At 33.6% G+C, this 23241-nt stretch overlaps 6 protein-coding genes across 11 annotated transcripts; 3 read left to right on the forward strand and 3 right to left on the reverse strand.

Moving 5' to 3' along the window:
* The first annotated feature begins 700 nt into the window (after positions 1-700).
* Positions 701-2813, forward strand: LOC110995761 (ATP-dependent DNA helicase ku70). The gene has a single exon (XM_022263073.2). The coding sequence runs from the start codon at positions 937-939 to the stop codon at positions 2680-2682; it is 1746 nt and encodes a 581-aa protein (XP_022118765.2). The 5' UTR covers positions 701-936; the 3' UTR covers positions 2683-2813.
* On the reverse strand, positions 2698-3996 carry LOC110995762 (TM2 domain-containing protein almondex). Of its 2 annotated transcripts, none has more exons than XM_022263075.2 (4): positions 3804-3996; positions 3480-3721; positions 3163-3284; positions 2698-2999 (listed from the first exon to the last, which is right to left on the reverse strand). In XM_022263075.2, exons 1-4 carry the CDS (start codon positions 3895-3897, stop codon positions 2720-2722), a joined length of 738 nt encoding a protein of 245 aa, XP_022118767.1. In that variant the 5' UTR covers positions 3898-3996; the 3' UTR covers positions 2698-2719. The 2 variants fall into 2 exon arrangements, with proteins under 2 accessions (XP_022118767.1, XP_022118766.1); XM_022263074.2 differs by having other exon boundaries at positions 3480-3733.
* A 1532-nt stretch (positions 3997-5528) lies between these two features.
* LOC110995771 (DNA replication complex GINS protein PSF3) lies at positions 5529-7689 on the forward strand. Of its 2 annotated transcripts, none has more exons than XM_022263086.2 (4): positions 5529-5769; positions 5833-6101; positions 6179-6421; positions 7333-7445. In XM_022263086.2, the coding sequence occupies exons 1-3, from the start codon at positions 5688-5690 to the stop codon at positions 6401-6403; spliced, it is 576 nt and encodes a 191-aa protein (XP_022118778.1). In that variant the 5' UTR covers positions 5529-5687; the 3' UTR covers positions 6404-6421; positions 7333-7445. The 2 variants fall into 2 exon arrangements, with proteins under 2 accessions (XP_022118778.1, XP_022118779.1); XM_022263087.2 differs by having other exon boundaries at positions 5530-5769; positions 7402-7689.
* Positions 7379-8632, reverse strand: LOC110995770 (cyclin-dependent-like kinase 5). The gene is made up of 2 exons (XM_022263085.2): positions 7743-8632; positions 7379-7617 (listed from the first exon to the last, which is right to left on the reverse strand). Exons 1-2 carry the CDS (start codon positions 8398-8400, stop codon positions 7379-7381), a joined length of 897 nt encoding a protein of 298 aa, XP_022118777.1. The 5' UTR covers positions 8401-8632.
* Positions 8633-8797: 165 nt separating this feature from the next.
* On the forward strand, positions 8798-13519 carry LOC110995756 (peptidyl-prolyl cis-trans isomerase FKBP8). The gene is made up of 8 exons (XM_022263067.2): positions 8798-8970; positions 9075-9272; positions 9351-9497; positions 10159-10421; positions 10936-11182; positions 11263-11541; positions 11901-11998; positions 13019-13519. The coding sequence occupies exons 2-7, from the start codon at positions 9075-9077 to the stop codon at positions 11985-11987; spliced, it is 1221 nt and encodes a 406-aa protein (XP_022118759.2). The 5' UTR covers positions 8798-8970; the 3' UTR covers positions 11988-11998; positions 13019-13519.
* A 69-nt stretch (positions 13520-13588) lies between these two features.
* LOC110995750 (GPI ethanolamine phosphate transferase 2) lies at positions 13589-23230 on the reverse strand. 4 transcript variants are annotated; one of them, XM_022263059.2, is made up of 15 exons: positions 23148-23230; positions 22565-22796; positions 22236-22422; positions 21827-21892; positions 21076-21285; positions 20792-20995; positions 20421-20554; positions 19866-20059; positions 18966-19156; positions 17758-18341; positions 17224-17336; positions 16526-16759; positions 15482-15831; positions 15116-15282; positions 13589-14734 (listed from the first exon to the last, which is right to left on the reverse strand). In XM_022263059.2, the coding sequence occupies exons 2-15, from the start codon at positions 22720-22722 to the stop codon at positions 14479-14481; spliced, it is 3048 nt and encodes a 1015-aa protein (XP_022118751.2). In that variant the 5' UTR covers positions 22723-22796; positions 23148-23230; the 3' UTR covers positions 13589-14478. The 4 variants fall into 4 exon arrangements, with proteins under 4 accessions (XP_022118751.2, XP_045484642.1, XP_045484646.1 ...); XM_045628686.1 differs by lacking the exon at positions 23148-23230 and adding an exon at positions 23034-23137; XM_045628690.1 differs by lacking the exon at positions 23148-23230 and adding an exon at positions 23023-23122.
* Positions 23231-23241: the final 11 nt, after the last annotated feature.

Genomic DNA, 23241 nt, shown 5'->3' on the forward strand with positions numbered 1-23241 from the left:
CTGACGGAAGTAACCCTGCTGTGTAGTTTCCGCTATTTAAAAATAATGTCGATAGCGCGTTTTATAACTATGTATGTCAGCGCCATCTAGTGGTGCATTATTTGAACTGATTTAAGTCAGTTTCTTGGTATATTTATATTTAAAATGAAAATCCATACCAGTAACATGTGTACATAATAAAATACCACTAAAGGTTCCCATCCTAGCTTGCTTTTCTTTTGTTACATAATGCCTGATTTTTCGCTTAGTTTCGTATTTTACCATTTTGGAAGACGTAAATGAATACAAAATTAATTATCCTAAAAATCTGGTATATTGTGTATAAAAATAAACAAAGTTGTATGAGAGTATAGAAAAGTGAATTAAAAAATATTTTAAATTGCAAAGTTTTTGAAAATCTGTAGATATACATGTAGTATTACTTTTAAAATAAGTAAATTAGTTATACATTTTCTGATGTTGGCGACATTCTATAATATTCATTAACGAGGTTTTATTGACATGTTCTGATCTAACCTTCGTATTTGAATAATCTTTGTGAAGAACATGAATAATAAATATAATTAAATTATAATATGATATTTATTATTTAAGTTGGTAATTCATTTCAGTGATATATGGGGTTAACGCTAAAGGAGTTTTACTTCAATCGCGCGTAAATGTTACACGCATTGATTTTAATCTATAATTTTTTTCGCATCCCTAGTTGACATAGCATGATCTGACGGACCGACTCGTTTCCTTTAGAGTTTAGACTTCATATAAGCTGTTTCAATGTCATTTGATATTGTTGATAAATCATACAATAAACCGTGCCAGAGCCAAAAAGAAGAAAAAAATCATAGAATACCTCAGACATACACAAAGCATTCTATGCCCAGAAGGTCCTACAAATTCCAATCCATATTAATATAAAGAAATAACAAGTATTTTAAAATGGATTCTGATGAGGAACTTGGTGAAGTTCCAACGTATCGAGGTATACCGGCCACAATGATTTTAATTAACTTATTGGAGGATAACAATGTAGTGGAGCTTGCTCTTGACGCGACTTGTCGCTTATACAGACAATACCTCAGGAGTGGTAGTGGTCAATTATTAGGCGTTTATTTGTATGGAGTGGATGATAAAAATACTGCCCAAAGTTTAATAGAATCCCCTGGGGTAAAAGAAATCATCCCTTTTTCCTTACCAGCACTGTTAGAATTTAAAAGGCTTAAAAGTTTGGACATTCATATATACAAAAAAGCTAAAGAATTAAAGTTATCAGATGTTCTGTGGCATTGTAGTAAAACATTTGCGAATTGTAAAAAGCAAATATCATCTTATAAAGTCATCTTGCTCACACAATTAAAACAAACACCCATTGTTGCCGACCAGACACCTACATTGAAACGTGTAAGAGATTTAACTGATTCTAATGTTGATTTAGTCATACTCAATATAGCTCAGACAGACTACAATATTGATTCATTTTATATAAACTTTTTAAAAGAAGCTTATAAAGGACAGGATCCTGTATTACCTGAACCAATTTTTGACAGCCTTGAAATTGAAAAGATTATGTATAAAGAGTCTCATCGTCGCTTAGCGGTTTCTAATCTGAGCTTTGAAATTGCTGAAGGCTTTTCAATTAGTGTAGGAGTATATTCACTTATAAAAAAAGCAGGTTATAATCATCACAGAAAAATTAATTTGGATAGAGAAAACAATGCAGTCGTAACTAATGTCACCAAAATGACAAAAGTTACCACAGAATCGAAAGACTCTCCTTCCAAAGAACTTCCTCTATTAAATTCTGAACTTCTATTCTATCAAGAATATGGAGGGGAACGTGTTGAATTCAGCACAGATGAAATTAAATCAATGAAGAATCCTTTTGGACCTCCTATGTTGAGACTGTTAGGTTTTAAACCTGTAGGTAATATTTGTAAAGAAAAATGGTATCTTAAAATGAGCTATTTCTTATTCCCTTCTGAAAACAATATAGAAGGATCGACAGTAGCTTTTAATAGTATGCATAAGGCTTGCTCTGATCTTAATATGGTTGCAATATGTGTTTTATGTACAAGAGTAAATGCAAGACCTACAATTGTCGCTCTGAATCCGTGTAAGAATCCAAATGGATTAGATGTTGCAATTGGATTTGATGTAATACATATTCCATTTGTTGAAAATATAAGAGATTTAAACATTGAAGATGAAGATGAAAGTTCTATTGAACCGGCCCATAAAGTTGTGATGAAAGATTTACTAAATAGTATACAATTTGATTATAAGCCGGACATGTTTGCAAATCCAAAGTTACAATCGGAATATAGAGCCATTGAAGCAATTGCTTTAGAAGAAGAGGATATTGAACCTTTTGTTGATACAACTAAACCTAACTCAATTTATTTTCAAAATCTTAAAGAAAATTTATTTGAAGAAATGTTTGGTCCATTTGGGGAACTTGCAACCAAAAGAACTGCTTCAAAGACTGCTAGTGAAGGAAGCAAAAAATCAAAACTTGATATAGATTTAGGTTTGTTTCGAGAAAGGTTATCAAAAAACCAAATTGAAAAGTACACTGTATCACAGTTAAAGGAAATTTTACAATTTAATAGTATTGATGGTTTACCAGCATTAACTGGCCTAAAAAAAGCTGAACTTGTCAATCTTGTTTACAATCATTGTAAATGAATATAAATTCACGGCTATTCCTTACAATATTTATTGCTTAAATATACAGAGATCCATCTGCTGGGCCAAGGTGGTGTATACCTATTAATAAAGCATCAACTAACGTCCACACACCAAGGCCACCAAAGCTAAACAGTTTTCCAATGCCTTCTTGCCAGTGTCCTAAATAAAATCTATCAGCTCCAAATCCACCAAGAGTCAAGGCAAGTACCAATGCAGTGCCCCAATGTGTTCCAGCTGTCCATGAACACTTAATTTTTTTCAAAAACCTCCTCTTTCCTAAGCAAATAATATCATCAGAAACTGTACAATTTGTTCTGCAACAAAAACTACATTTAAACAATAATAAAAGTGTTAAAAATCTTATAATAAAGTATTAATTTATATTTAGTATTTTCCCACATTTGTATAATAAACTTTACTAAAAATAGTACTTTTATTTGAACACTTCAAAATTTATGTTATTTAGTGACTACTTACAAATAATACTTTATGGGGGAAGCCAAAGAATTACAGCTAGCTTTTTGATCACATCTGTGCTCCCATTTATCAGTTTGATAACAAAATCTGCATTGTGCTGTTTTGTTGAAAGATCTTGTCCCCTAAAAATTTGATTTCTATCAATAATGAAAGGTGATAATATTTAGTAATTTAAACACTTAATTTATATTAAGAAAATCTGTTCTGTCTGAATAAGTGATGTCAGTGAATTATTAAAACAATACATAGATGTGTGTATTACACTCTATGAAAAGGATACAAATCTCTGTTGCAACATCTTTTAATGTAATACATACCTTGCAAGTCACCTTTGCTTTAACATAGCAAGTGTAATTAAAAAGGGCTCCATAAACACAATCAATACTCCTGTCACAAGCTAAACAAGGATAATTTAGCTCATAGCAATTTATTTCATTCTCTTCATCTGCAGTTGGACAACTTTTTAAATAATCATCATTTCCATTAAAATTAACTAGTTTACTTCCAATATCTTCCTTTGTTTTACTTTGCTTACTCTGAATATCCATTTCATTGTTAGCTGCAAGAATATCTGAACTTAAGATAATATATACATTTATTTACATATTATATATATGCATTATAAGTAAAAATAGCATTACCCATATTCGTAACATGAACAGTATTAAATAGTACTAAAATTATTAATATTAGGCTGTCTCGAATAGAAATTCGTAAAGGCAGACACCGAAGCATTGTTATTTTGTAAATGATTAACCTTTTTTACTACATGTTAAATTGTGTTGTATTTTTTACTAATCAGTAATCAGTAATTATATTTACATTTTTATTTTACTAAATGTCAATTGTAAAGTATGAAATTTATGTCGCATAAAAGTGAAATGTCAAAAGACAGTAAACTTTGAAACAATGACAATTGTTCGACAGCAAGCTATTATGGGTTTTCTATCTTGTTATAAATCACAACCCATTTGTATCTTTATTAATTGGTTTATTCTTCTCGATCAAGAGTAATTAATTAATATTCTTATAGAAAATGCCCAAGGAAAAAAAAATACATGTTCAGTCGTCTTAAAAGTCTGTTCTGAGTGACATCTGTTTCCTTCTTTTCTTAGTGTCCTAGCGGTCGAAAACTTTTCGGCACTAAGATGGCTAGGCCCCCCGGCCCCAGTATTTATGTTGCCAAATGCCACATACATCAAAATCTTATAGAAAATATAGGTTGTCATGTGTAAGTTGGCGTGTGGCAGAAAAAGGTACTAATTTTGACAGTTGTGTTGACAGTTCTAACAGCTTGGTAGCCTCACGTGTGTCGGTGCTAATAATTTGTGTTTTAAAGTGTAAAAATCATTACGAAACATGCCAAAAGTAGTGCGGAGTGCAGCTAGAGAAATTATTCTAGCTGTAAAACGTTTTTGTGAAGAGGAGAAACGTAACAATGGGCCGATTATTCCATTTCAACAAGTGAATGCTCGAACAGCGGCTTTGACAGGTAAAGTATTGCCAGTTAAAAGTGATATTTATATCCCCAAATTTAGGGAAAAATAATAATTGCTTTTGAAAGTAAATGTGATTGATGGATAACTTAAAATATTTTTTGTTTTATTTAAGGTGTTTCTGAAAGAACCGTGAACCGTATAGTTTCAGAGGGAAAAATCATGGAAAGTAATTTTACAGCGAGAACTGAAGTCCCTAATCAAGCAGCTCAAGGACCTTCCAGAATGGAGGAGGAGAATGTCTACTTAATTGATGAAATATTAAAGAAACATGGTCATAAGGCTGTAAGACTTCCGCCTTATCATTGTGACTTTAATGCAATAGAATTCATTTGGAGTTCGTTCAAAAGAATATTTACAGACACAAATGTTACTGGCCTCTCTGAAAACATGGAACAGAGAATCCATAGTGCATTTTCCAAAATAACTGCTGAAGAATGGCAGAAACACTGTAATCACGTTATAAATGTTGAAAATAATTATCGTATGACAGACAACCGCCTTGAAACAGTAATGGAACCATTTTTAATTGATTTGAATAGCAGCGACTCAGATTCTTCTGACACAGATGACTCTGAAGAATTCATGGAAGGAATAATGCCTCTAACAGACCATAATTACTTTAAAAAATAATTTTTTGTTATTGAGTTTTTTATTTACCTTTAATGTAATATCTAAGAATATCCATCAATCCAAACTAAACAAAAAAAGTGGCAACACAGAGGGTTGTAGGAGGCGCCGCCACTGGAACGCCAACTTATACTTGACAGTCTATACTTTAAACTACACATCGTACACAATATAGTCTGTACGTTTTAGTGCGAATCTACGATACGCTACAATAAAACACAACAAATTTGTATTTTGTATGAAGAAAAAGAATTGAGAATGACATTTGGTGCACGATTTGCCGGCTAGCCGCTAGCCTGTTGTTTCTAAATTATTAACTTAATCTGTATATATTTACGTGTTTAAGTTGTTAGTTTAAAACATTAAATTTAAATTATGTTTTCTAAACTATAAAAGAAAATGTCTTACCTATCTGTCACAGATATTTTAGTTAGTAATGAAAAAGTGCCTTGTAAATTTCTACACGATTTGCCAAAGTTAGGTAGGTTTTTATTTTTCTTATATTTATGCATGAGCAATGTATAATCTTACTCGCAAATTACAGGGTTTCTGGATCCATCATGTACTGATGATGATTTGAAAGCTGGAACAAGTGTAGAAATCCCTATATGGCTGGCTGAGTCTTTATCTTCAAGGAGACCACCACTAGTAACAGTAGATTTGCCTAAAGTTTACAAAGAAACTTACAGAGAAATATTCAGTGCTGATGCATGTACTGTAGATATGCATAAATTGGCTCAATACTTCTATGAACTAGGGTGTTATGTTGCAAAATATGATATAAAAGGGGAGGTAGCAACAACTCTAGTAAATGTATGTAATATTAAAAAAAAAATATAATTCATGCCATTTGTGTTTTGTAGTTATAAATTTAAATTTACTATTTTCAGACATTTAGACAGAGATTTAAGATGATTCTATCAGGTAGCGTAGCAACAGATTCTATAAATGCTTTACAACCATTGTCAGAATGTGAGAGAGATCATACAGTAGCAGCTATGGCAACAGAAAAAGCTCTATCTTCTTGGCTGAAGAGAGGGGAATCATTATTGACAACTGCTACTATGGTAGCCAATCATAGAAAGAGGAAAAGAGCTGAAATGGAAATGTTGTGATAACATGAAATAGTAAATGTGAGTTGAAGTTATTTCCTATAAAAAGGAAAAAGCTAAGAAAAAATATTTACAATCTATTATTCTTATTTATTTTAAAATATTGTACAATTAGCTTAATCATATTAAAATACCTATTGATTATAAGAATCAAAGACTTGCCCCACTTAATCTAACAATATTTTGTCACTACTCAGTTAAGTTAAAATGAGATCATTACCAAGGTAAGCATTTAAAAGCTAAGATGTATCTACAATAATTAATAAAAAATGTTCAAAGGGCTTAATCAACAATTAAGGATCTTATAATATATAAAAAGACAAACATAAAGCTACAGTACACTGAACTGTAGAGCTATTCAAAGTTCCACAAAATTTTGAGATTTTATAAAGTTTCTATGTAGAAATAATAAACAAGAATATTAATAAGCATAAAAAGACAATACAAACACTGCTTTGTCTTCAAAATAATGACAGTGACAACAATCAAATTTAGATGTTGTCACCAAACTAATTATTCATAGAAATATGTAATAAAATCACTGAGCCAACCATAAACTCCTATTGTGTAAGAATCTAGTTAGTGAGACTTTTTACTTTTATAACTAACATTTATAAATAATACACATTCATACTTATATTGTTATAAATAAACTTTTATGTAATATGGTAATTGAAAAGTCTAGATTTCTAAAATTAGAAAGTAAATCAAGATTTTGATCATAAACTTGTAAACATAATATATAATTTTTTCAATGTTGGCATCTTTTTTCAAATAATATCCAAATCTAATTAATACCTAACACTGATTACACTTTCACTAATGTGTTTTTTTAAGGAACTACAAAATGAGTAGTTGTTAATTAAACTTTTAAAAAATTCACTGTTCATCATTGTATTCCTGTACATCATCTTCAGTTTCATTATTTTTAGCACTAAAAAGCAGTTCAGAAGTACACCTATAAGGGTGTATTGACTGTTAACACCTGTCATTCTTCACAGAAGGATTCAAATCATGAAAGTAAGCATGTGCCATTGCATCATCAGCTGGCATCCGTAATGCTGGGTTGCATGTCAGTAGACGAGCCAGAAGGTCTCTCCCACGAGCAGACAATCTTGGCACAACTTGAGCAAGACCCAAACTTGGTTGGTAAACTGGTAATGGCTTATAATCTGGCAGCTGAGTTACTCCAGGCCATGTATCTTCATTTGGTGTTCCTGTCATAAATAGTAATAATAAAGTTTTTAGCTTCAGTTAGTATTTTTAAATATAAATGTGCTTAACATTGACTTTTAATTTTATATGCTACAATCAACTTTTAAATAATACATCAAAGAGTTACCTAGTAGCTTAAAAATCCTTTTTAGCTGGTCGTCAACATCAGAGCCTGGAAATAAAGGCCTGCCAGAGTTAGCTAGTTCTGCAAATATGCAACCTGCAGACCACATGTCTATACTTGTTGTGTAAAGTTTGGCTCCAAATAAAACATCTGGTGGACGATACCAAAGAGTAACCACTTCTGCTGAATAACACTTGACTGGAATGCCAAAGGCTCTAGCTAAGCCAAAATCTGCTAATTTTAGTTCACCATTTTTGTTAATCAGTAGATTTTGAGGTTTTAAATCTCGATGAAGTACATTGTGACTGTGGCAGAAAGCAAGCCCTCGTAGCAGCTGATACATGAATGACTTAACTACATCCAAATCTATTTCACCATTTAAGCTATCAAAGTATTTCTTTAGGTCTTGGTCACAATGTTCGAAAACTAGTGTCAACTTCTTTTCGCTGTGAAGAACATCATATAATCGAACAATATTTTTATGCTTTAGTTCTTTTAAGAGACATATTTCACGTAATGCTGAAGATGGCACTCCTTCATCGTCATCGTCGAGTCTAACTCGCTTTAAGGCGACTATTTCATGAGTCTCTTTGTTTTTAGCTTTAAAAACTGTTCCATAGGTACCTTCTCCAATTTTTTCAAGTTTTTCATATTTCTGCATATTACAGAATAACTTATTTATTAACACTACACGAAAATTAAAATTAATATTATGTATATTATTGAGCGCAAAAACAAAGTGTTAGGAAAATTTACAATAATAAGATATAGGCAATAGCAATCAGCAAAGGATTTTACACAGAACACAAAAATTATTCAGTGCTTTTCCAACAGTTTTTCGCAATAAAACATATCTAGATAGTAGATACCCAGTGTCTCAGATAAGCCCATACCTTATTTTAGAATGTACTCAATCCCAAATCCCAAGAGTGATCTTAGAGTATTAACAGTAACTTATCTGTGGTTAAAAATATTCAGAGATAACATACTGACAGAGCGATATGTATCAAGTGTCAACGTTATTCATATGACTTTGACTAGGGATTTGTATTTCAAGTCTTTTGTAAATTCCAATTTGTTCCAGATAACCGTAAGGCAAAAGTTGGATTGTCATCTCCACACGTAAAAAGAATACTTTGATCATTAAAAATAATTCCTTTAAAATATATTGATGATTCGATTTATAGTACTGTTTCATTAATAAGTGATTTCTGTGATATCTTGTAGAAAGGTATGAGGTTTCTTATATTTTAGTTGTTTGTTTTGTACGTAACAGATCCTTGGATAACTTAACTGTTGCGTAGAAAAGTTAATAATGCGTAATAATTTTTTTAGATGAGTGAAGACGAGCGTACATTAGTAGACAAGTCTGAAAGTAGTTCATTTGAAGACCTTGCGTCAGCAGCAGCTCACGAAATCGAGGAAGCAAAGTTGGCTGAAGCAGCAGCTGCAGAGAAGATTAAGCTAGATGGAAAGGCTCCAGGAACCAACGAGTGGCAAGATCTGTTAGGATCTGGGTCTATTTTGAAAAAGGTATATTTGTGATCAACCTAATGTCGTTCTTATTTCTAAATTAATTTGTATGTTTATTTTGAATAATATTTTTTTAAGATACTTAAAAAAGGTGATGATTCGGAAGGCTTACGGCCTCAAAGAAGTGATATATGCAGGATAAGCTATGAATTAAGAATAAGGAATGGAAAACACGAAAATATAGAAAAGCGGGACCAAGTGAAGATATATTTGGGTGATAATGAAGTATGTATTGTAGCTAAGTCATAGATTTTATGAGCCTTCTGTATTTTTCAATATCAAATTTTTTTATTGTAAAATTTGTAGTGGATCACCATTTGAGACACTAATGAATTACTTAATCTGTGAGAAATTGTAACTTTTCATTTTTATCTTAAATTAATTGCAAATATGTATTTTTGATTTGAAGTAAATCAAATAATATTTCTTCCACTACATTATTCTACCTTAACAGTTACTACTAATTTGATAGGACACCAAAATAATACCCACACCATTTATCTTACATTAAAAAGCTTAAAAAATTATACTTTAATGCCTAAATCTTATAACTTACAATATAGCAAGCAAGTCTTGTGAACTCAGCCAGTGTACAAAAAATAGGTCTATCTCAACAGAAACGCTTTGCTAACCAAGTTGGAATGTGCATGCAGTACATCCAAAAGTTGTGAATATTTTACCTAAAATTAAAAAAAAAAATGTCTATTAATCTATGTATAATTATCTTATCGTCTCTTGAAATCTTGATCTTATCTAAGTATATTTATATATTATTATTTACATTATTGATATAAACGTATAGTAGTATTCCATACTCAATTTTCAATTGCTATGCTATGCTTGTATGCAGCTTCTTGTAATTAATGCAACTTTTGAATATTTCTAGATATTACAAGGTCTTGATTTAGCATTGACACTAATGTACAAAGGTGAAATATGTTTACTACAAATAGCTCCAAGATTTGCTTACGGTGACACTGGCTTAAATCCGGGAGACAGTTTGGGTTTGGTTGGAGAAATAAACAGTCCAAAATATGAGGGACCACCAATTGGTCCAGAGACGTGGTTAGAAGTTAAATTAGAATTACATGATTGGGAGGAAGAACCAGAACATGAAACATTAACAATTACTGAAAGAATGGAAATCGGGTGAGATTTTTTTCATTACGATATTGAATTTTGTAACTTATTAGGTATTTATGAGCAATCACGTAGTTCTGCATTTTTATGGCTTTTAATCTAATTTAAAATTATAATATTTTATAACATGTCAAGGATATGTATATGAAGATTGACTAAAATTTTATTTTTTATTAATTCATAGTTTGTGTAGTGGTTCTGGAACAATATTTTGCATTTTACATATAAAATAGAAATTACGTAATGTGATATTAATTTGCTATTATTTATTTTCTAAATTATGTTTCTAATTGAGTTATCAATATACAATATGTAAGGAAGCAATATTGTTATAGCAAATACATCCAATTTATGTTTATTTATTTACACTTCATTACCATAATATAAAATCAAGATTAGTAACATTTTAAAATATAAATGGAACAAAGTTGTATGGAAATAATAGCATGATATGTCATATTGTGATATACATAGATCCTTTGCCAATGCAATGATTGCAATAGAATAATTATTGTTCTTTTAGCATCCGCCGTCGTTGCCGAGGCAACTGGTGGTATGGCCGTGGTGAGACACAACTGGCTGTGCAGTTGTACAGACGGGCTCTGGACGTCCTCGACGAGAGCGAAGGTGGCATCACGGAGCCCACGCCCACCGGAGAGATGGCCCAGGCCTCTGACGCTTTACTGGCCTTGTTGGACGAACGCATGCGCGTACACAACAATATGGCCGCTGCGCAGTTGAGGGCCGGAGCGTACGATGCGGCCTTGCAGGTTGAATAGTCTATTTCAAAAGTTTTCGGCAAACCTCATAGTGTCAGCGAGATGATCTTATTTCAGTTGCATTTCTTCAGGCCGTAACGAGAGTACTCACTTGTCAACCGAACAATGCGAAGGCGCTATATAGAAAATCTCGTATTTTAACCGCCATGGGGCGCAATTCCGAAGCCCTACAGGCGGCCAGGGCCGCCGCGGCCGCAGCTCCCGAGGATACTGGCGTCAGGAAGGAGTTACAAAAGTGTGAACAAAAGGCCATCAGAGACAAGTCGGTAGAAAGGAAGCTGGCCAAGCGAATGTTGGGCACCGGTGGTCAGGGAAAAGCGTCCCCGGACAAAAATCCTGGCCGAGCCAAGGTAAGTTTCATTAGTTACTAGCCTAGACTTCAGAGTTACGCATTTCTTTTTTCAAGTTTATGTTATGAATAATAGTAGGTATATATTTATGTGGAAAACTTTACGATTTGTTTTTATTTATTTCGTCGGGAAAGATCTGCCCAATTAGGTTGAATTTAAACAAATATTGTACGAATTGATATTTTAACTGCTAAGTTTTGAAAGCTATACACTCTATTATTAAGATTTATAGTCTATAAAGATAATCGCTGATTACGATTTTGTAGCGTAAAATATGTGCTGAGAAACTATAGTTATCTTATTCTTATACTGAACAAAAGAGAGAGATATATATAAAGTATGTTTTCGATGTTCGTCAGATGTTAGTGTGGGGATCTCTGCTGCTAAGTCTGTTGGTGGGCGTGGCCAGTGTATTGGCCTACAGATACAAGAATCAGGCGCAGTGAAGACATCGACTGTGAGTTTGAAACTACTTTAAAAAATACTACTTTTAATTGTGTAAATACAGTAATGAATAGAGATAATAAGTGTAAAAGAATACAAAAGTTTTTATAAGGTTATAATGGAACCTCAAGGAAAACCTTAGACTAGACTTTAAAGCCTTCTTCTTCAAGTGCCACTCCATTACTGGAGGTCGGCCATCAGTTCTCTGAACCTTAAGAGCCCGCTATCCTAGAAACATTTATGATTTAATCCGCGCATCCACGAGGCTCAATACATCTACAGATCAAACTCGAGGGCACTTTGAGCGGTGCGTTAGTACATGGAAATTCATTGTATAATATGAAATTATTATATATTAATATGGGTTTACATTACGAGTGCCAGATCAACCACCAAATCAGACAATAGAATCTGGTTATAAACTAACCGTGGTTTGTCATTACAAAAATGTATTTTATTTAACTCGTATTTATAATATTATATCGGGCGTTGGCGCGAAGAAGCGTAAGAAACGAGATCACTTTCTCCCCTCAATGGAGCGAGGGTGACTGACTGGTGAACGAAATGTTTGCTGGAAGTTCGAGTGAGACGGATGATACTGTGCTTTTTATCTAAATAACTCTTACATACAAAATTTAATAAAATTGTCAGTTCTCGCCAAGTGATGTAACGCAATTTAAGCTTTGTGTTTTTTTTTTGTATCGAGAATTATTGAATGCATTGTGTTTTGGGTAGAGACAACCATTGAGATCAATACATATTTATTGTTGTTAACTAAAACATCATATAATAGATAAAATCAATTCTACCATAAGTGATTTTGGTTATAGCACTCTTCAAATACCGGAAACGCCCACTTCGTGTAGATGTCGTAGCGTTGTTTGATATCAGCGGAGCTTTTTCAAAAATACCTTTTCGGTGAATAAATTAACATTAAAACAGGGTTTCAGGCAGAGAATTGAACCTAGACTTTCAACTTTCATAGAAGACGGTGGATATGCTTATAAGTTTATATGTTTGTTTTTTATTTCAGAAAACCCGAGGAGCAATATAATCGACGAACGTGGCACGTAGCTGATTTCCTAACTTCCACTTTGTTTGAGCTTTAACATAGAGAAACAAAATATCAGAATATTATTTTGATATAACGACTGCTACACTTGATATAAATCTTATTTTTATATTTCTCTAGACATATCAGTCTTTCATTTCCCTATCGGCATTTTCTCTTGTGATTTTTTTTATATATTCTAGTTTTAGTGCCAAAATCCTAACTTATTTTGTATGTATAGGATCATTTAAAGTGGACTTATATTTTTTGAAAATGTATAGTTTAAGACATACGCATTCCAATTGGATTTCTGGTACACTTTTTCTACGGTGCTTATTTTTACAGACTTCGGCACTTTTTTTAAAATTCAGCATTTTCAATAAATCACGATAGAATATTCCTATGAACAAAGTATTTGTGTTGGATATTTACTTTAATCGAAACATTGGTTTTGTGGTCTATAAATAAAATTGTTGGAAACTTCTTTTGTTTTTCATCTATGATCGGATTAAACCTTGACGTCGAAATTAAAAAAAAAACAAAACAATGCAATAGGTACAAATGTTTATTACATAATGGCACACATACATATAGTAACAAAAATAGGAAAATTATAAGCTTCATACTTGCAATTGTACACAAAGTTTTTTAAACATTTGTGAAACGATAATTCACTGAACCCTATTGCACAAGTGAGATGGAATTTCGTCGATCTTCAAGTACTCAGTGGTTATTTTACGACTTTCAGATATAATAAAGTATACGTATAGTATGAAGACGTATCTAACTAGTTCTGAATTCCGAAAGTCAAATTCCATCTTACCTATTACACAGTGCACCACAAGTCGTATACAAATAAAATACAAATCATGAAACGACTAGGAATTCATTTTTAGATTTTGTCTGCAACATTTGTACATCCTATTCAAATAATCGTGGAATAATTGTTCAATACGATATATCACAGAAATGTTTTATTAATATAAAACAAGGCTTAATGAAACACAAAATTAATATTCGTTTACGGAATATTAATGTAAGCATTTGGTGTCAAGGATAAACATACAATACTCGTACAAAATAAAATAACACTAGCCTCGGAATGTTTATTACTTCACTCACTCACTTCTTTTATGAGCTAAAAATTTCATTTAAAACATCCGTATTTACTTTTCAAAGGATCATATTTTGGGTATGAGGAAATAGTGTCGCTTATTAGTTTACAGGCGTTATAGAATGTAAATAATTATATATTTTAGCAGTCCTAGGACTAGATTGGATATACAATACACATATACAAACGTTTATATGCATAAAATAGTATGATGAAAGAAATAACGGTAATGATACGTGTAATTTGTATTTTACAGGATCATTATTTGACATCAGTTTTAAATTCACATAAAAATATATTTCACATTCACATATATCCCATTGAAAAACTAAGTTATCCTCTTATACGTGATGCACCTAGAAATCCAACTAACTACGTGCGTCAAACAGACGATTTCGGCGATCGTCAACATCGCCTGAACGGAGAATATTGTCGCGACAAAGTCGTATAGCAATTTAGGTGAAAATACCGACCACACGAACAGATGATGCCTGAATATTATCGCTATGACGCAGTAAATGACAACTTGGTACACTCTGTGTAACGCCATTATGTTTGTAACGCGCCACACTGCTTGACGGTATCTGAAAATTTTTGAAGTGAAACTTCTTTAGAATCGTTGTGATTTCAAAGCGTATGCAACGGAAGAAGCGACAGGAACATAAGTTCATAAGATTTAACGTTGGAGAAAATAAGATAGGAGTTCGTTTAGTTCGTAAAATTTATCATTAAAATATGCTGTGAAAAATGTTTAATTTATATATGATTCATTATAAAAACTTTGTTTTTGAAGGTTTCACTTCTACCACGTGTGAATTGCACAGGATATGTTTTTTATTAATATAATTTTTTACACCACAGACAGCTCAATGTCAGTAAGTGATATCTAACGAAAGGTTATATTTTAGTCATCGATCGGTGACTCGCGATTTTGTTTCTTGAAGAAAGGCTATTTCGTATTTTACCTGTTAATATCTGTATAAGGCAACGAACAGAATAAATGCGCCCCCGACAAAGCCGGGCCGGCGTATGCATGGAGGCCCATGCGGGCGGCGACTCGGATCGGGCTGTATTCACTCAGACCCACGTAACCCGAGCCCAGGTCAACCGAGGCCAGGCTGTTGGAGTTGCCCTAAACACACACATCATCATCATCATCATCATCATGACATCACAATAAAGTATTACACATTGACACACACATGACAGACATCGAGTGACGTGACACGAGACAATGTCATTTAACAAAAAAAAATGTAAAATTTTGACAAAAAAATCAAGTCAACGAGTCAAACTATTGCGAGGGTCAATGCTTCGTATTTAAGACTCACCTGGTAAAAATAAAACACAGCTCCAATCCAAATGTGCGCCAAAGTCAGACTCAAAGTGTCGGCGCCCTCCGTGTTTCTACCGGGTCTCGAATCCAACAACTTATGGTCTAGGCATTTAGCCGTGAGCAGGCAAGTGATATAGATGCTAGGCACCATGATAACATTGTGGGGACGCATCAGCAGAACTATTATCAGCATCATTTGATTGTACATTATGTGAGTTAAAGATCTGGCTAAGTTTAACTTGACGTCGTTCAAGTTCCAGGGTTCTTCCGCGTTGTCATAGAAATAATCTTCCGTTTTCGCTTTGGGTTTGTTATAAACGAACCTATTTCCGTTCGGAAACGCACCTACAATCATTTCGATAAACGCATTTTTATTTGTCGTTCCTTCCGTAACGGAACGGTTGATCTATTATTAAAACAAATATTATTATTCTAGGAAATGTTAATAAAAAAATGTGTGCGACTTGCCCGAAAGCAGTAAAAACCGAAACTATTTATGTAATGTTCCGAAGATCATCTTCTGCTTCATTCATCATAATTTAATAATAACTTTAAAGAATAATAATAGTTTGACGTTATAAGATCACTGTCAACACACTAAACTCTCGTTAAGAGGGGAAAGTACGAAAAACGGCGAGCGCTGCCTGTGAGAGATAAGCCTACGGCTGCCGTATTGCTTAAACTTAATTGTTTAACTATTTATTAGTTAACGGATCGTTTACTAAATTTTTTTTAAATTGATAATTTTTAAATGATTCTACTATTAACCTTTTTTTCCCCGGCTATGCACTGATGGACTTTCTTTCTATTCTTTGTGCGTATTTAACTTTCGTTTGAACGGTGAAATCATCATGAGGAACTTGGACCCAAAAAGTCGACGGCGCGTGAAGGCTGATCACCTACTTGCCTATTAGGTTGACAGATGATCATGAAACAGGAACAGAAACCTGAGGAAAAAAAAGCCTGTAACCCATTATATTACGATATATTTTTTGAAGTTTTTTCAAATTAATGATTAATATGTAGCGTAAACACTCACCGACATAAGTGATGACTTCGAATATAGTCTGAGCGGCCAAAAGCCACCAAAACACTTGGACTACTTGCTCCCCGTCCCATTTCGGAACTTCGTTCGGCAGACGTAAGGAGCCTGCGCTGATTCGGTACAGAAATATACAAAGCGTGGATAGAATTGTGAGCACCGAATGTATCTTCAGATGGTTGTTCATGTGGCGGATGTTTCTGAGACAGATCGCGAGTGTCGCGAGGGTGCCTGAAGAGTATAACGTTAGTTATTTTGTATTTTTTTAAGTGAAACTCTTTAAACGTATGAGGGTATTTTTTACGGATAAAACGTCACGTAACGATGTACAGCGTTTTTGTCGAAGAAAAGGTAGATAGCGATTGAGTCCGATTGTATGAGAGTGAGAAAGGGAGATCGAGAAAAATAGACGCTATTGGTTGATGTATTCGTTTAGTAGTTACATATTAGAACTTTGAAGTCAATTCTAATATTTTTTATTTATGTATATTATCATTAGCACGTAAACTAGCGTGTAAACAGTGTGAATATAGATACATACAAATACATGGAGTGGTCATATACTGGTTCATGATCATCAATTGGGACTTTAACTTAGTAATAATTAATTTACAAAGATGTTTCGCTTCTAACGTGTGTACTAGGTATGCACGCACTTTTTATGACCAATCTGGTAACATTTTTGTATTATATACCTATAATAAGATGAGCTTGGAGATAAATTGAGTTCTCCGGATCGTTCAACCAGTCGGCAGTGTCCGGAAGAAAGAGCCACCTGTCGCCCGTTTGGTTCATTGTACGGAGATATCTGCAATTCGTCCGATTCATTTTTTTTAAATGTTTATTTTGGAATATTAGATACAGGTATCACTTATTCCACATTATTAAGTTTGATTCGGTAGACATCCCTACTCATCGACAAAGAAGACAGAGAAATAGAAAGAAGCAAATCAACAAACAACATTTATTTTAAAACAAATATCGCAAATTAATTAGAAGCAGCCATCCTAGCACTAGTCCCAGGCCCTTTTATCAACTAGATATTCGTTAACTTTATAGTAAGCCTTTTTATTCAGCTTTTAATACATTTCTTAAATTTATTAAAAGGCAGAAATATAATAATTTCTAGTAGAGATTTAAAAGTTAAAGTTAAAGAAAACTTTATATTATTTTTAAAGAAGTAATGTAAATCGTAAATCAAAGACTGTTATAATTGAAATTGGTCTTACCTGTGCAAACCGATTAACGACACCCACTTCGGCACGATGCCGACGCCGACGTCGCTCATTCGGTGTTCCAACTCCGGCTTTTCCTGAACCTCCGTGGACCCCGACATCCGCTTGCCGAAGTACAAAACGATCACCACGATCGTTCGCACCAACACGAAGAACATAAGCGTATTCCAAAAGAAGTACCATGTCATGTGCTCCTCCTCTATGAAACTCGTGCCGAAAAACGACCAGGCATGGAAAAGAGTGCCGAGTATCAGTAGGAAATCGATCGCATTCAGATCCCGCAACGTCGATAGATCCCGGATTTTCTCCAAGCCGGTCTTCACGAGGAAGTAGGCGAAAGTCAGAGCGACCGCCGAGGCCAAAAAGGCGGCGGACCACGCGGGCCTGAAGGAGCAGAATTGGCTCCTCGTTTCGGTGATGAAACAAGTCAACGTCAGGGTCGAGGCGATGATCGCGAAAATGACCGCAAACGCGACAACTGTGCCCAAGTTAGTTTTGTGTTTGTCCGTCACGCTTATCTTGCGTTGGTTTTCCGGTTGGAGCGAGTACAGAGTCACGCAAGCGAGAGCCGTCAACATCTAGAATGAAGTGGGTTCTTCTTTATTACGAAAGAAATCATTTTATAAAAAGTAATCACGAGGACGTAATTATTCTTCTTAAAATATTTTGTGCACAATATAAGTAATACTCGATTACCTAATTTTACTTTCCCGAAACAGATCGCAACAATCATATAGTTTTAGTTTAGTTAAAAAATAAAAAATAAAGATTGGTAATATTTAATCGCTGTTCCGCCAAGGTTTAAAAATGGTAAAATTCCCGCGAAAATAGTGGTAATACATTAATACGTTCTAGATATTTGTTAAAATTACCGTGGTAATGTGGCGTTATTGCGTCGTTCGTAATTAAATTTAAAGAAATTCACTGTTTAAGTATAGCGTAAAACGTTGCTCTTCCAGTCTAATTAGATAAATTACTGTAATGTAAGTACATTTATTTATTATTAAACTATTTACATAAAAGACAAAAAACTGCTTTCATTCTTAATGTGTATGTATTTTTTGTATTATTTATATGTAAAGTACTTACTCTCCTAGTAATAATAACATTACCATCTTTTGTGTTACTTTAAAAACAAATATAACAAACGCATGTTTCTCTTATGACCTTTCATATGAAGTTTAAAGGTTAAAGGTACTCACCAAATATAAAAATACGACTGCCAAACCCAAAGCAAACACGTCAAAGTCCGTGGTTGCTTCCGACAATTGCTTGGACATGGCGGCTAAGGATTCGTCGTAGAACTCTTTCGCGATTCGTGCGGCACTTTGCTGTCCCGTTGAGAGATAACGAGCGAATTGGGTTTCGGCGCGTTTGAATTGCTTATAATATTCTGAAACATTATACATATATCAGTGATGCGCGTCGGTTTCTTCACAATGTTTTCCTTTACCGTACGAGCGACTGATAGATGCGCGCATAGATGAACGAACCTACAGAAGTGATTCAAACGCGTAAGCCATAGGCAGACACTGCTACCAGATACAGATACAGATTGTATAGATTTTAGCTGATAGAAAAAGTTTTCCAATTATAGGGCATAATGCGACTCAGTGCGCACAATGCCGCATTATGCGGAAGCTTAATTGGAACGTGAATAAGTTTTTAAATGCATCAGCAGAGTGCGCCAAGTTCAACGTTGAATGTTTTTTAAAAATATATACTTTTTGATTGAATCATGTTATCCAGATGATAGTGATGACGATGATTTATCGAGTGCTCCGAGTATAAATCAGTCATTGGAGTAGAACGGAAGAGAAGAACTGGCAATAAACTCTCCGCCACTGTTTTTAATCGCCAAGTTTTTTTTTTACATAATGTTTGTAAGGAGCTGCAACCACTACACCATGTTCCATATGACATATTGAGTAATAAAGAATAATGAAATAAATTAAAAACAAAGATTTGTCCTCTATCAGCAGGAGGCATGGTGAAATAGGAGCACGGACTTACATACTCGTGAGAACAACACACACATACGTAGTATAAACAACTAATAAACGAATAATTTACCCAACCATCATTTAAATGGCAACACTGACCGGTATCGGTAGGAACGCCTTGCTTGACATTATGAAGAGCGTTCACGTGCAGTAAATACAAGTGTTGCCTGATGTCAGTCGGTAGCAGAGAGGGCAGAAATTTGCCCGTACTGTCTCCCGGGATGGGGGCGTTTAGTAACCAAGATATCGTTGGGGCTATGTCCACTTGTGCCACTACGGGTCCTGGACCTAATCTAAAGACATTAATATTTTAGACGACGCAAATATTCTTGTTACGTATGGACTTAAAAGTTTATTTAACTTTTAAAAGAACTATTAAAGAAGACATGGAGAAGATAGTTCTGAAAAAAAAATCGTTTAGAGTTCTATTAGGCAAACAATAGTCTGTTCACTCACAAATTTTGTATCTCCGAGAATTGAACCTATCACATCTATAAAACGATATACAAACATAACAACTACTTTCGGATACTTGTGTAATGGACATGGATATGTAAATAAAAAAAATATAATGAAAAAATAATAGTTATCACTATTAGAAAATGTGGGTAATTTTTCTGTCAACTTTTGTAAGCTATACCAAGGTACACGCACTCATGTGGGCATTGGAAGTCCATGCTCTTCAGCACGACTAAAGGGACCAGCACTTCGGCGGGCGAAGCCCCTCCGTGTCCCCCCGCGTCCCGCATTCCGTGGTCCCCGCAAATTATAAGTACCCCTGATCTGTCCTAAATTTTAAAAAACTCTTAATATCATTCTCAATTACAACTTTGAGAAATATTTGTGTAAACTCAAAGAAAGCTCGATACTTTTAACAATTATTTTGTGCGAGTAAATGTAATTTTAAGTACCAAACTCTAAGATATTTAAATAAAAACCTTCTTTTTCCTTTACATCCTTTTAAATTTATAATGGGAAAGAAATTGAAAACAAGACAAATTTAACATAAAAATAAAATTACTTACCCATGTTTGCATAGCCGTGTGTATTTTTTTCACAATACCATCCATTTCTATTAATTTAGGTTTAATTTTTGGACTCCTGGCGCCCTCTAGGTGCCCGATATGATCTAAGCCTAAATAGTGAAGCACTAAGAAATCGAATTTGGGTTTTTTATCTTCTAAAGGGGCAAGTACGGTATCTAAATGTCTGGTGACATTGTTGTCCACCTAAAAATATTAATGTTATTAGCATCCTTGTATCGAAAGAAATGTTTGAATAGAATATTTCAAAATGCACAAAGTCGTACCTCTGTGTAATCTGTGACAAAAAATGACGTCGTTCCGTCCGATTCTGTCCATAACCCTGGAAATAATCTCAACCAAGTGTCATCCCCATATAATACGGAGTGGCGACCTCTAGAGGACGCAACGCGAAGTATGCTGTCTCCTTTGACAGCCGGCGCGCCAAAATTCAAAGCAACATCCGCAAAAGTTGACACGCTTCCGGTCATCATTGCCTGTAATTAAAAAAAACTAGGTTCAATATAAGAAACATTTAAAGTGAAAAGATTAAATTTGAAGCAATAATGCAAACCAATATACGCAATAATTACAAAACATAAAGTGATTAACACAATAATTTGTTAGTTTGAAACCTGATTTCAATGCGACTCACTGGTGCAAGCAGGTGATAGGAGAATTCATGCAATCTTGGGTTAATTACCATTACACCTTTATATCAATAGCAATAAGCCTTAAATTAGAAATATTATTACAAAATGATGGTATCAAATGTAATTAATGATGAAATTGAACTTGTAATATATACAAATTGTTCAAACAATGAACATACAAGACTTGAAAGCTATAGATAGCTTTGTTCAATATATGAGACAATATGTATAAAGGAATGAAAATATGACATTGGTTAATATTAACACACTACCAAAGAAAAAACTGAAGTGTTTTTACAAAAAAAATTAGTCATTAATAGATACCAAGGTTTTTCTTTGGTAAAGTATTAAAAAGCATGTAATAGTTACATAAGGTGACACTTGCAAATATATCCCGCCAGAAGTTTATTGTGCGCCTCCATTGTGCTTTTTCCTTCTTACGCTCTGGTGACTGTGTAATATTACAAAGATGTTTACAGAAACCACAGTTAAATCATTATATTTTTTCTTTGGCATTGTGAATCTTAGTTAATTGTCTAATCTTTAATCCAATTAGTTTCCAATTTAAAATTGAAGCTAATTGTTAAATTTGTTATAATCACTATCTCAAGAGTTATAAAACTAGATAAGTTTTATAATATAATATAGATAAACATAAATAACAATGGCATTAAACATTAATTTAACTCTAAAGAAAGTAACAATACTATAGCATTTGTATATATAGTATAATAAAACTCTTTGAGATAAGATATTTTTAAATTACCACACATAAAAACAAAACTTGAACATACCTTAATTCTGGGCATTGTGACAGTTGGTGGTTCAGCAACAGAGACATAAATGCATGCTGATTTATTTTTAATTAACTGGCCAGTGTAAGGCATATATTCTTCAGTTGCAAAGTCATAGCGTAAGCCATCTATAACCATGAGAATGACACTGTTTTCACCAGAATTGTAAACTTCATGGCCATCAATACTGAAATATACAATATTGACAAAACAATAGAAAAGATTTCAACTACACTTATATATATACTATATACTTTTTTAATGAATGACTTATTATATAATAAATAATTAAATTATTTGTTACAAACTTTAATGAAAATGATCCTTACCTGACACCATCTATAAAATTAGGCAAATCATCCATATGAGCTAATTTGCCAGAATGATACTTTAATGGAAAAAAGCCATAAAGAAATAGTGTGAGACCACCAAAGGCAAATATAAGTAGCCAGAGTCCAGACCATTTATGTTGAAGCCAGAATAACATGATTGCACACTGCACAGGTTAATACTATGTCAGTAACCTTAACGAAACATTTGCTTTACAATTTCCCCTCCGGTCTGTGAAGCAATAACACCTCTGTGTGAATGAATTGTATGTTGGTTTTAATTGATTTGTTTTGTAGGCTTTTTGGCCATATAAATAAATAATCACTGAACGAGAAGTATGTGTGGTTAAAGTTATGTTACGTCCCTAAGTAAAATGGGTTGCTAATCTCAAATCTATGCTGATAAAAGTGATAAAAATACTTTGACAAGCGATGTTTTAGTTAAAATGTGATTGTACCATCTACCAACCAGTTAATTACTAGTTTGTAAAATATGTAAACTTGTTTTCCTGCGAATATATACTAGGAATGAATCAACTTTTAAAGTGATATTTACAAATAGTAACTATAAACTATGTATTACATTCAAGAAATAAATTAACTCAACCGGCGGTCCGTGTTTACAAATATACCTTCAGAGTTCAGGTTCAGACTTCAGGCTTCAAGTTTCAAACACA

The sequence above is a fragment of the Pieris rapae genome, chromosome 1 (assembly GCF_905147795.1).
Source record: "Pieris rapae chromosome 1, ilPieRapa1.1, whole genome shotgun sequence".
NCBI lineage: Eukaryota > Metazoa > Arthropoda > Insecta > Lepidoptera > Pieridae > Pieris > Pieris rapae.

Excerpts from the sequence above, each read along its gene's own strand:
- LOC110995761 (XM_022263073.2), top strand. The coding sequence starts at position 937 with ATGGATTCTGATGAGGAACTTGGTGAAGTTCCAACGTATCGAGGTATA.
- LOC110995771 (XM_022263086.2), top strand. The coding sequence starts at position 5,688 with ATGTCTTACCTATCTGTCACAGATATTTTAGTTAGTAATGAAAAAGTG. Across the intron at positions 5,770-5,832 it reads ACACGATTTGCCAAAGTTAG|GGTTTCTGGATCCATCATGT; the intron begins GTAGGTTTTTAT and ends CGCAAATTACAG. Across the intron at positions 6,102-6,178 it reads TAGCAACAACTCTAGTAAAT|ACATTTAGACAGAGATTTAA; the intron begins GTATGTAATATT and ends TACTATTTTCAG.
- LOC110995762 (XM_022263074.2), bottom strand. The coding sequence starts at position 3,897 with ATGCTTCGGTGTCTGCCTTTACGAATTTCTATTCGAGACAGCCTAATA. Across the intron at positions 3,734-3,803 it reads TGTTCATGTTACGAATATGG|ATATTCTTGCAGCTAACAAT; the intron begins GTAATGCTATTT and ends TCTTAAGTTCAG. Across the intron at positions 3,000-3,162 it reads TCCCCCATAAAGTATTATTT|AACAAATTGTACAGTTTCTG; the intron begins GTAAGTAGTCAC and ends TTTTTGTTGCAG.
- LOC110995756 (XM_022263067.2), top strand. The coding sequence starts at position 9,075 with ATGAGTGAAGACGAGCGTACATTAGTAGACAAGTCTGAAAGTAGTTCA. Across the intron at positions 9,498-10,158 it reads TATATTTGGGTGATAATGAA|ATATTACAAGGTCTTGATTT; the intron begins GTATGTATTGTA and ends GAATATTTCTAG. Across the intron at positions 11,183-11,262 it reads CGTACGATGCGGCCTTGCAG|GCCGTAACGAGAGTACTCAC; the intron begins GTTGAATAGTCT and ends GCATTTCTTCAG.
- LOC110995750 (XM_022263059.2), bottom strand. The coding sequence starts at position 22,722 with ATGTTATTCTGGCTTCAACATAAATGGTCTGGACTCTGGCTACTTATA. Across the intron at positions 20,996-21,075 it reads TTGTCACAGATTACACAGAG|GTGGACAACAATGTCACCAG; the intron begins GTACGACTTTGT and ends TAATATTTTTAG. Across the intron at positions 19,157-19,865 it reads AGGCGTTCCTACCGATACCG|AATATTATAAGCAATTCAAA; the intron begins GTCAGTGTTGCC and ends ATAATGTTTCAG.
- LOC110995770 (XM_022263085.2), bottom strand. The coding sequence starts at position 8,400 with ATGCAGAAATATGAAAAACTTGAAAAAATTGGAGAAGGTACCTATGGA. Across the intron at positions 7,618-7,742 it reads AAGGATTTTTAAGCTACTAG|GAACACCAAATGAAGATACA; the intron begins GTAACTCTTTGA and ends TATTTATGACAG.